General features: G+C 39.2%; 1 protein-coding gene and 1 pseudogene across 1 annotated transcript; both read right to left on the bottom strand.

Annotated features, from left to right (window-relative positions):
• Positions 1-486: 486 nt before the first annotated feature.
• Positions 487-3,962, bottom strand: LOC126625455 (tRNA (guanosine(18)-2'-O)-methyltransferase-like). The gene is made up of 4 exons (XM_050294546.1): positions 3,894-3,962; positions 1,229-1,378; positions 1,053-1,123; positions 487-637 (listed from the first exon to the last, which is right to left on the bottom strand). The coding sequence occupies exons 1-4, from the start codon at positions 3,960-3,962 to the stop codon at positions 487-489; spliced, it is 441 nt and encodes a 146-aa protein (XP_050150503.1).
• A 5,984-nt stretch (positions 3,963-9,946) lies between these two features.
• LOC126627553 (small nucleolar RNA R71) lies at positions 9,947-10,057 on the bottom strand (annotated as a pseudogene).
• Between the last annotated feature and the right edge of the window lie 1,046 nt (positions 10,058-11,103).

The following is an 11,103-nucleotide window of genomic DNA, read 5'->3' as shown; positions in this document are numbered from 1 at the left end:
TTCTTCTCGAATAACTAGACCTGCTTTCACATAGGTTTTTCAAATAACAATCCTTCTTCCATTGGTCAACATATACAGACTCTTCTCTGCATACTTCTGCCCGCCTTCTGGAGAACATGGGAGATCTTTCATCCTGTTGAATTGGTCTTAAAACTGATTGTTCCTCTACTTCGATCAGCATTTGAAAAGCACGCTCAAAGGGCACCAACAACTACCGCATGATTAGAAATTTGGATGCAATGAAAACATAATGCTATGTCTTCTAATTAAACTGGGAAGCAGTCACATATCTTAATCATGTGAAAATGCTGTTTGAGAATTACGTCTATAGAATATTTCAGGTAATGATACAACAGTCTCTGAATTCCATGCTGCAAAATTGGCTGTTCAAAAGATGCTAAACATGTCTTGGGTTGAGAACGTTTCTCATGTATAGCGAAGCCAACAGAGCAAGTGTGATGCTTAAAAATTAAATGCTATTGCCTATTAGGATGATCTCTGTTGCCGAGTATACTCCCACACAGCAATGGCACCGCCGACATGAACATTTAGAGATCTAACGCCCAGCTGTGGTATCTCAATGCAAGCATCCAGAAAATGGATGATATCCACCGGTATACCTTCCTTTCCACGCCTAAGGACCCGTTACCTATTCAACATATTGGATGAAAAATGAGTAAAGCTATAATTTCAACTGGACTTTCCCAAATCCAATCACCATTCATAAATTAAAAATTCAAGACTGGGTTCACAGAGTAACATAGCGGCTAAAAGGAGATCATTTTAATGAAAGATTAACACAATTTTGGAATTTTTGTTTGATTTTATTTATGTGGGGGTTACCGATGAAGGACCAGGCTCTAAATCCCTAATTTTGGTAAGCTCAGGTGTTATAAAACCCTAGTTTACCAACTTACATTTCCTTTAAAAAAAGCTAGGCTATATTTCCGATATAAGCAAACACACACAAAACAAAACACTAGGATTGAGCAAAGACATAGATCTAGATGTAATCTAAGTAACAAATTGAAAGTACCGAATTAGTAACAAACCTGATGAGCTGGAACTGTTTGTTATGTACCACGTTTGCATCAGCGACAGCCAAACCCGACACCTTAAACACCTGGTAAGAAAAATGAAGCAACAGAAACTCAGCTAAAAAACTCTTCACGCATAAAATGAAGATCACAAGAGTGGATAAAATGCCGTTACAATCCCAATCACACACCTCACAAGTCCGTGCCAGGCCAGCAAGGTTAGGTATGCGATCAAGAAGAGATGTCACAAGGATAAGCTGGTGTCTGCTTGTTATCTCTTTCAATTGCCTGCCTTCTAGACTGCGGCACCTGAGCAAGAAGCTTATCTTCCTTCTCCATTTCTGTTTTATTTCAAATCAGATTACATTAATATCTATATTTTTTCTGAGAAGCATGCTTTTAAAATGAAAACTGCTCTGGAAACCAACAGTTTTAAGAACTCATATTTTATCAACCTACTAGGTATCTTCAAATTAGGCACTATAACATTGGCATTGTCCCTTTCTTAATACCATGATCCGATGTGGTTATATCATGTGCAATGTGAGTTGGGAGAAACATGGAGATAAGTAGGCATTTTCCTTTAAAAGTTAGACAATTCACAAGAAATTTAGGGTCTGTTTGGTACTCTACTTGAATCCAACTTTTTAAACTCAAAAACAATTTTCAAGTTTTAGGCCTTAAAAACTTGTTTGGTAGGACTATTTTCAAAAATTAAACTCAAGACTAACCAAAAAATATAGTATATTCTCTAAAAACATAAAAAGTGAGTTTTTAGAGTTTTAAACTTAAACTCACTTATTTCTTTTCGCTCCCTCCTCCCCTCTCACTCCAAATCTATCTCTCTATCTTTTCTGTTTTCCCTTTCCTTTTTTATCTTTTTCGTCTCTTCTCTAATCCGCTCTCTTCATTTTCTCGGTTCTTTCTCTCACTCCTTTTCCTCTCTATCTCGTCCGATCCTCTCTCTTCTTTCTCTTTCCTTCAATCATCTCTTACTTTTTTCCTCCTTTCTCCTCTTTCTCCCTCTATTGCGACCCCCTCTTTTTAGATCTCTTTGTCCAGTTGAAGTTGTAAGATTTAAAATTTTTAAATCACAAACCAATCAAGTTTTTGAGTCTTAAAGAAAATTGTTTTCAAGAAATGTTCCTAAGAATGTATGGAGAAATAATAAAAAATTTCAAATAGGATACCAAACAAGCCCTTAACATCTAAGAAGCTATTCAACTAAGGGGGATTCGAGCATGCAAGCCCAAATACGTGGTCTAGGAATTGTGGAAAGTCGTCCTACACCTTCAAACTCGACCAAATCAACGAGATTTGGCTGGGTTCTGTTTGAAAATCCTATGAACTCACCAGAAAAATGGTGGATTAATTAGGGCCTGTTTGGTACTCTACTTGAATCCAAGTTTTTAAACACAAAAACAATTTTCTAGTTTTAGGCCTTAAAAACTTGTTTGGTAGGACTATTTTCAAAAACTGAACTCAAGACTAACTAAAAAATATAGTATATTCTCTAAAAAAACAAAAAGTGAGTTTTTAGAGTTTTAAACTTAAACTCACTCATTTATTTTCTCTCCCTCCTCCCCTCTCACTCCAAATCTCTCTCTTTTCTTCTTTCTATCTCCCCTTTCTCTTTTTTTGTACATTTTTCGTCTCTCCTCCAATCCTCTATCTTCATTTTCTCGGTTCTTTCTCTCACTTGTCTTCCTCTTTATCTCTTTCGATCCTCTATTCTTTCTCTTTCCTCCAATCATGTCTTACTTTCTTTTCTCCTATCTCCTCTTTCTCCCTTGATCTCCTCTTTTTGGTTCTCTTTGTCCAATTTAAGTTGTAAGATTTAAAATTTTTAAATCGCATACCAAACAAGTTTTTCAGTTTTAAAGAAAATTGTTTTCAAGAAAAGTTCTTAAGAAATTGTAGACGTGTAAATTTCGTTGCATACAAATGATGCATCACAAAGTTCCACGTGGCATATGACTCATCATAAATGAACAAGTCATCAACGACATGTGTACAAATCAAGCAAAGGAACTGTAAAACATTCCCAAAATTCTGCAAAAAGGAGAAAATCCCCTTTAAAATTGGCAAGGGGCCCAAAATCTCTCAAAACTGGAAAGAAAGCTAAAGCATCTTCACAAAATAAGCAAGAATTGAAGATTGCTCACAAATAGGCAACAAGGCCTATAAATTTCGGCCAATATGAGGAAAGTGGCTGAAATTAAGACATAAAGCATGCCTAAATTCTCCCATGGATGAATCAAGATACAAATCAAGGCCAAATCCATCCAAAGGCATGGCTTTGGAAGTCTATAAACACAAGGTCCTAAGGCACACATAGGGGTCGAAAAATTACACATTGAGAAGAATCTCTGCACAAATCTTTAAAGACTAACAGGCTGCCAAAGCTCTCTTCAAAGAACGCACAACGAAAGTCGAAGCTTTCTTTTGACCAAAGCCGAAGCATTCCCTTGAAGAATCAACAAGCACTCGTGCCAATTCTTTCAAGGCTTTGTTACAAGCTCAAAACCTGTAATGACATTCGATTCAAGATCAAGTCATCAAGACCTTTGAATCAACAAAATCCTACATCAACATCACCTTTATTGCAGCCTTAAAATTGAGGTAAAGACCATCCACGCATTGTTTCAAGCTCAAAACTTGAAGTAATCGTTCAATCGTTCATCCAAAATCAAGTCATCGCGACCCTTAGATCAACAACCTATACATCTACATCAAATTTGAAAACTGAATCAGAAGAAAATTCTAAACATAGATTGTAACGTACAAATTGAAATCAATACAAATTACTTTATACACGTGTTCTCATTTCATTCATTATAGAATTTTTGTGTTTACAAATTTGCCATGCCCAGTGGGACCTCTTTGCCTCTCATCTCTGTCTTCAAATCCACAAGAAACATACATGGCATCAAGAAAGGATCAAGTTGTTCCCGCAACCAACACGAAGAACAAGAACATCCTTGCCACAAGTGGTGGGGCTTTGGGCGTCCCAACCCGAAGCAAGGTAAGAGCTCTCTCTGACGAGCCTTCCACCCCTACATCAACACTGCCGAATGAGCAAGAGCACCTGAGGCACGAGCCCATGATCACATTAGCCTCGCTAAGGACGCTAAAGGAAGAAAGCCCAAGGAGGTACTCCGAGTCATTGACTTCTGATGTCGACTCAAGCAACAGCTCGTATCCCCTAGCCATGCAAGTCATGACTACTAATGCAACTTCCATCAAGTAACAGCTGGCTCAAATGAATGAAGCAATTGCAAGGCTAACAAGGACCGTAAAGGAAAATGACTTGCAGATTGCTACACTCGTCAACCATCTGGAGGTGCAACATGATGAAAAAGCTGATCGCGACCCAAAGGTTGATCTACAAAAGAAGAAAATTCATGAAGATGGGGGAGCCTTTGATAAAAAAAAATCGAGGGGAAGCTGGACCAAGCAACGGTGCTCATGGGATATCTCTCTATCCAGCGGTTGCATGAGATGATCACTATCACCATTAAGGCGCAGTACGAAGGGAGCTCACATGACTCTGTGCTGTATTCAAAACCTTACTGTAAGAAGATTGATGCCCTGAGGATGCCAAGGGGTTATTAGCCACCAAAATTCATGCAATTCGATGGAAATGGCAATCCTAAACAACATATTGCCCATTTCATAACTTGCAACAACGCTGAGACAGAGGGAGACTACCTCATCAAGCAATTTGTGTGCTCACTGAAAGGTAACACCTTTGACTGGTACATCAAACTCGAGCCCGAATCTATCAATAGTTGGGATCAGCTTGAAACGAAATTCCTCAATCGCTTCTACAGTACTCGTTGCACCGTAAGCATGTTAGAGTTGACAAGTACAAACCAGTGGAAGGACGAACCTGTCGTCAACTACATCAATAGATGGCGTTCATTAAGTCTGGATTGCAAAGATCAACTTTTTGAAACCTCTGCCATTGAGATGTGTGTTCAAGGCATGCACTGGAGGTTACATTGCATCTTCCAAGGCATAAAACCAAGAATGTTTGAGTAGTTGGAAACTTGATCCCATGACATGGAGCTAAGTATCACTAATCATGGGAAAAATAAGCCAATCACTGACTTTAAGAAGGACAAGGTGTTTACTCCGAAAATGGACAAGATTGGGGAGAAACCGGCCAATGAAGCTTTTACCGTCAACGCTTCCCCCATCAAGACCTCATCCATGCCCGTTAAGATCTCTTCTAAGAACAAAACGAAGGAGATGAAGAGAGGTGAGCCTTCTCGCACCAAAGACAGGCACAAAAACACTTTAAGGGAACTAGAGCAGAAGACGTACCCTTTTCCGGACTCTGACGTGGCCGCAATGCTAGATGACCTATTGGAGAAGAAAGTAATTGAGCTACCTGAATGCAAGCGCCCCGAAGAGATGAATCATGTTAACTATCCTAGGTACTGCAAATGCTATCGTATCGTGAGTCATCTGGTTGGCAAGTGCTTCGTCCTCAAGGTGCTCATCATGAAGTTGGCATAACAAAGGTAAATTGAGCTTGACCTTGAAGACACGGCCGCAACTCATACTACTATGATTGCGTTTGGATGATTCGATCTCGTGCTTCTCCAAGTGACGCATGCCTCAAACTACAAGGCACCTTCTGCACAACCATTGCTGGGGGGCAAACGACCAAGATGCACCTACTGACGATGAAGAATGATAGACCTTAGTGACTTACAAAAAGACAAGGAAGCCAAGACCATAAGCCACATGGCCAAAGGTGGAGCAAGGGAGGAAGCACCGTCGCCGTAACAATAGGAAGCCTAAAAGAAACGTAAGAGCTGCTAAGCCAACATATGATGGGGAACCTATGGAGCAAGTGCCACTCATTCCTGTCTCCTTGCACGAGTACTTACCGAAAAAAGTGATTGCATCCAGCCCATTTAATCCACTCAAATGAATAGTGATTCACCCTAATAAACAGTAATTGGCCAAATGCATCTCCACCCCTAAAAAATGCGATGGCATACAGCCCATTTTATCCACTCAAATGAATAGTGATTCACCCTAATAAACAGTAATTGGCCAAATGCATCTTCACCCCTAAAAAATGCGCTGGCACCCAGCCCATTTAAATTGTATTTTTAAACATTTTTTATTAATTTTTATTAAGTTAATTAACCTGGACCGTTGGATTTGAAAAAGATTCAAATCCAACTGCCCAAATGTGGACACATGGCCAAAGGTCATAATTCTGACCTTTTTTTTTTTTTTTTACCTTTTTTGGGCAAAAATCGTGGAGCGTTGATCTTAGGATCAGATAGCCCAAAACGCTCCCCTCTGTTGCGCCTGCAATGGTGAGTCCTGCTACCTTTTTCCTGTTGAGACCTACACGCACATGTTTCCTACACGCATGACACAAAAATAAAAACTCATTAGTGGCCTGTGACGTCATGCTTACGCCAGCGTGACATCACATTGCTTAGCACATTTTGGGCCGGTCTACAAGCTGGATTTGGCTGGGTGCCAGCCTATTTGGATTGGCTGGTTGCACACCCCAACCCAGAATGTCAACTACGACTCCGAACCGAGTTGTGTTGGCCGACACCTGAAAGGTGACGAAACCATAAAGTGTAGTGATGTGGAAATGTGAATAAATTTAAACGTAAAAGATTCACACGTGATGAGAGAGCATAAGTACAATATAGTAAAATGGGGTGAGAATTATACCATCAATGGTAATCGTTTACACCAAGATTTGTCAATAATCCTTGTCGGTATGAAAACTCTACTACTAGAACCTAGAGGGGCGAAAAACAAGGGTAAGTGGGCCTAAAAATAGAGTTATATAAATAAATAATAAAAAAACCTTTTGAAGACATTATAACCCTTCGCTGTAAAACCTGTATAGTTTCCAGAAAATCATACTACATAAGTATGAAAAACTAATGCATAAAAGCAGTGACAACAAAAGCATGCCATGACACAATATCTCAGCAAAAATAAATGTAAGTCAATTGTGAATAATCAACTAACGTGCTAGTCAGAGTCACCTAATGTGATTTGTACAACTTGACCAATTGGTCATCAGTCTATGCTAGCACACGAGTCGAAGTCACCTAATGTGACCTGTACGACAGGGCTGGGTGTAACATATGTACGCTCTAGTGCTACGATCACGTGAAGGCTAGCGATAAATCGCAGGTCACCTATGAGTCGGAGTCAACTAATGTGACATGTACAATAAGGTTGGCACCAAACTTGGATCCAAGGCGAGCGTGCGGTGTGGGAGGTGAATATCACGTGAAGGACTGGCCCGGGACGGGAGCACAAACACCAGGGTGCAGCAATGATGAGCACTAAATGAATATATGCATGCCAATATGATGCAACAATTCCAATCACAAAGTAAACTCACTTGCGCATCCCATAGGATCTTTTGGCATTTCACAATTTCATAACAATGCAACATTTTAAATATAACATTATTTAATCATGGCATGATATGCATAACTCAATTCAAATAGTTTGTGGAAACTATAACGTTTATATATATATATATATATACATGATAGTATACATTTCGTGTGCATTTATATCATCCTTATTTGGCAGTTTTGTGATGTTTTTGGATCAAACTAGTTGTATTTTACATTATTTGGTGTTAGTGTGCAGCCAAGTGTGTATTTGGATCAATGGGAAGGCAAATGAAGTAAAAACACCCTTTTTGGTAGCAGAACATTATTCTAAGCGTGGAGAAGATTTTGGGGAGTTAATTTGAAGTCCCAAATGAGGAATCTCGGACTAATTTGGCTGTTGGAATTTCAGGAAAAGATGTGGAGGGAAAGTGGTGCATTCGGTCATAAACAAGCCAAAAACATTGGAGTTAAATTAGGTGGTTCCACACACCTTGCCGTGCATTTCCTTACCTTTCCAGCTCCCTTTTGCAGCAACAACATGCACTCCCATTAAACTAAACCATTCAGCCACATTTACACCTTCAAGCACAGCCATGCCGTGCACTTTCATACCCTTTTCCAGCATGTGCAAACAATTCCAGGTTGTCCACTGCATCCTTGCAGCCATTCCACATGCATTTTCAATTAAATAAGCAACAAGCATGCTTATGTTCCCTTGTGCCGTGCATTGCCAGTCCAGAAATCACCACATCCCATCATCATTCAGATTCCCAGCTCCATTCTTTTGCTAGACATCCGCATGTTCTCCCAAAAACTCCATTTAAAAATCCATGCAAACTCACTTCTTTAGGGGATTCCATCATACCATTATTCAGACACATAGCCGCTCCATTTTCTGTCCATTCTCTCCTATTTACAGAAACCATTCATTCACAGCCGATCCACCTTCATTTACATCACATTTGGAGAACCAAGACGGAAGGCTACTCTTAAGGGATTTTCGACTTCAGTTCTTCTTCAAGGGTTTCTTCATCTTAATTCTATGTTCACTCATGTTATATATTTCTATGTCAAACTATTTGTAAACATGAGGTGTAACTAATCTCTTTCTAGGGATTCGATGTAGCCTAGCAAGATTGCCATGTAGTTAATTCAGAATGCTCAGTTGATCCATTTAATTCTTGTTTCATTCTCTGATTTAATTGTGACTTTGTATGTTGATTTTAATGCTTGATCACCATTTGAATTAACCACAAGTTGTATAGCCAATATTAAAAGCACACATCATGCATAATCTTGGTAGATATGGGAATGATAGAAGGAGATGTTTTGCAAACATCCTGCCGAGTGTTTCCTTTGGTTTTATGAAAGTTTCTTATGCATGACACATTCTTGATTAGGAACCAAAGTTGCACATCACAATTAGGTTCATGATTAGGAACATTTGATCAAATCTACACATCATATAGTTGATCAAATCTAAGTGAAACAAACTCAAGAATTAGGTAGATTGCTGAGCATAAACTAACTTAACAAGCATGGAATTGGTTTAGCTATGGTGAAACCGAATCCCTAGCTTCATCTACATTGGTCTTATCCTATTTTATTACTTGTTGATTCATTTACTTGTATTCATTTCATTCTTGTGTGTTTTCAAGTTACAACAACAAATCTGTCTAAGTTGATTAGTTTGATTATTTAATATGGTTCTTGCAAAACAAAGTGGTTGTATAGGTCCAATTAGTCCCTGTGGATTCGACACCCTTACTTGTGTTAATATACTCAACATGTTTTAGCACTAGGAAGGAATAAAACATCAACAAAAATGGCGCCGCTGCCGGGGACTGATTTCAGTCCCTTATAATTGCTTGTTTAGTTATGAACCCTTGTTTTTTTTTTTTCATTTTAAGTAGAGTTCTGATTTTTATTCAAACTTGTTTTATTTTGTTTCAGGTAGTATATGTCAAATAGACTTATTGAGTTAGGCCAAAGAATTGAACGGTTGAAGAGAAACACTTTAGACAAGTTTGTGCCAACAAGTTCATCCATTGTCCGTGAAGAAGAGGAAGGGAACTCGTCTAGTTCAACAAGTGAAGGATCTGAGCACGTTAATTGGGAAAGAGAAGAAGAGATGGCGGGCAATCAAGATGAGCTTCGAGCTTTGGAGGACTTTGCTCAACCAATCATACCAAATTCACCTTCATGCATCTTGCTGCCCACCAAAGCTAGAAACTATGATCTTAAATCTTCACATTTCCATATGCTTCCTTCTTTTTATGGCTTACCTAATGAAGATCCTTTAGCTCATGTTAAAGAATTTTATAATGTTGTGAGTGGTTTACCTTTGCAGGGAGTAAGTGAAGCAAATTTGAGGATGAGAGTATTTCCTTACACCTTGAAAGATAGGGCCAAGGGTTGGTTGATGACTCTAGCACCTGGTTCCCTCATCACATGGGATGCCGTGGCTAAGAAGTTTTTGGAGAAGTTCTTTTCCACTCAAAAGACAGCCACATTAAGGGGACAAATCTTCAACTTCAAACAAGATGATGGAGAACCTTTCAATGAGTGTTGGGAGCGCTTTAAAGGCCTTTTGCTGCAATGTCCACACCATGGGTTACCTCTTCACTTACAAATGCAAATTTTCTATGATGGACTAACCCAAACATGTCAATCAACTGTTGATAATGCAGCAGGTGGAGCTTTGAAGAAAAAGAATGCTCAAGAGTCATATAACATTTATGAGATGCTGGGGTCTAATGCTCAACAAAAAGATTTAAGGGGTAAGAAAGTTGGAGTATATGAAACAAGCTCTAATCATGAACTTTCATTGCAGGTAGCTAACCTAGAAAAGAAGCTTGAAGCCGTGCTCAGCATGGTGCCAAAAGCAAATGAGGTGTGTGCTATTTGCAACATACCAAGCCACCTTACTCATCAATGTCCATCTAGGGAGGCCTACCCCGAATTTGTCCAAGAGCAAGTGAACCTCATGAATTCTTACAATCAAAGGCCAAGGAATGATGTGTATTCAAACACATATAACCCAAGTTGGAGAGATCATCCCAACCTTTCATGGAGGAACAACAATCAAAATCAATTCCAAAACTTCCAACCAAAACCTGCCACTACACTTGAGGATACGGTTAAGTTGTTAGCTCAAAACACCTTGCAATTCCAACAAACCACAAATAGCACTTTCCAACAACATTCGGCGGCTCTAACCAAAATGGAGACACAATTGGGACAGATTGCTGATGCCTTGAACCAAAGAGAGGTTGGAAAGTTTCCAAGCCAACCCGTGATACTCCAAAGGAACCAAGAGCAAGCTAAAGCAATCACTACACTTAGAAATGGTAAGGTTATCAATAATAGAGTTGGCAATGAAGTTACTAATGAATTTGATCATGTGAATGCAGGGGTTACTCAAGGAGAAAATGAGAAACCAAATGAGGAACCAAGCCATGCTACTTCCTCATTTGAAGCACCAAATCTTCACAAGGCCGAGAAACCTTACACTCCACCAATACCATTCCCTGGAAGACTTGCCAAGAGCAAGCAGGATAAGTCATTTAAGGAAATTTTTGATATTCTAAGTAAGGTGAATGTTAACTTACCTTTGCTTGATGTCATTAGGAACATGCCAGCTTATGGGAAATTCTTCAAAG

This window comes from Malus sylvestris, chromosome 6 (genome assembly GCF_916048215.2).
Source record: "Malus sylvestris chromosome 6, drMalSylv7.2, whole genome shotgun sequence".
NCBI classification, from domain to species: domain Eukaryota; kingdom Viridiplantae; phylum Streptophyta; class Magnoliopsida; order Rosales; family Rosaceae; genus Malus; species Malus sylvestris.
This window is presented reverse-complemented; position numbering and strand designations above follow the sequence as displayed.

Coding starts and splice junctions, on each gene's coding strand:
- LOC126625455 (XM_050294546.1), bottom strand. CDS start 3,962: ATGTATGTTTCTTGTGGATTTGAAGACAGAGATGAGAGGCAAAGAGGT. Junction 1,124..1,228: donor GCCTGGCACGGACTTGTGAG/GTGTGTGATTGG, acceptor TTTTCTTACCAG/GTGTTTAAGGTGTCGGGTTT. Junction 638..1,052: donor AAACAGTTCCAGCTCATCAG/GTTTGTTACTAA, acceptor GTAACGGGTCCT/TAGGCGTGGAAAGGAAGGTA.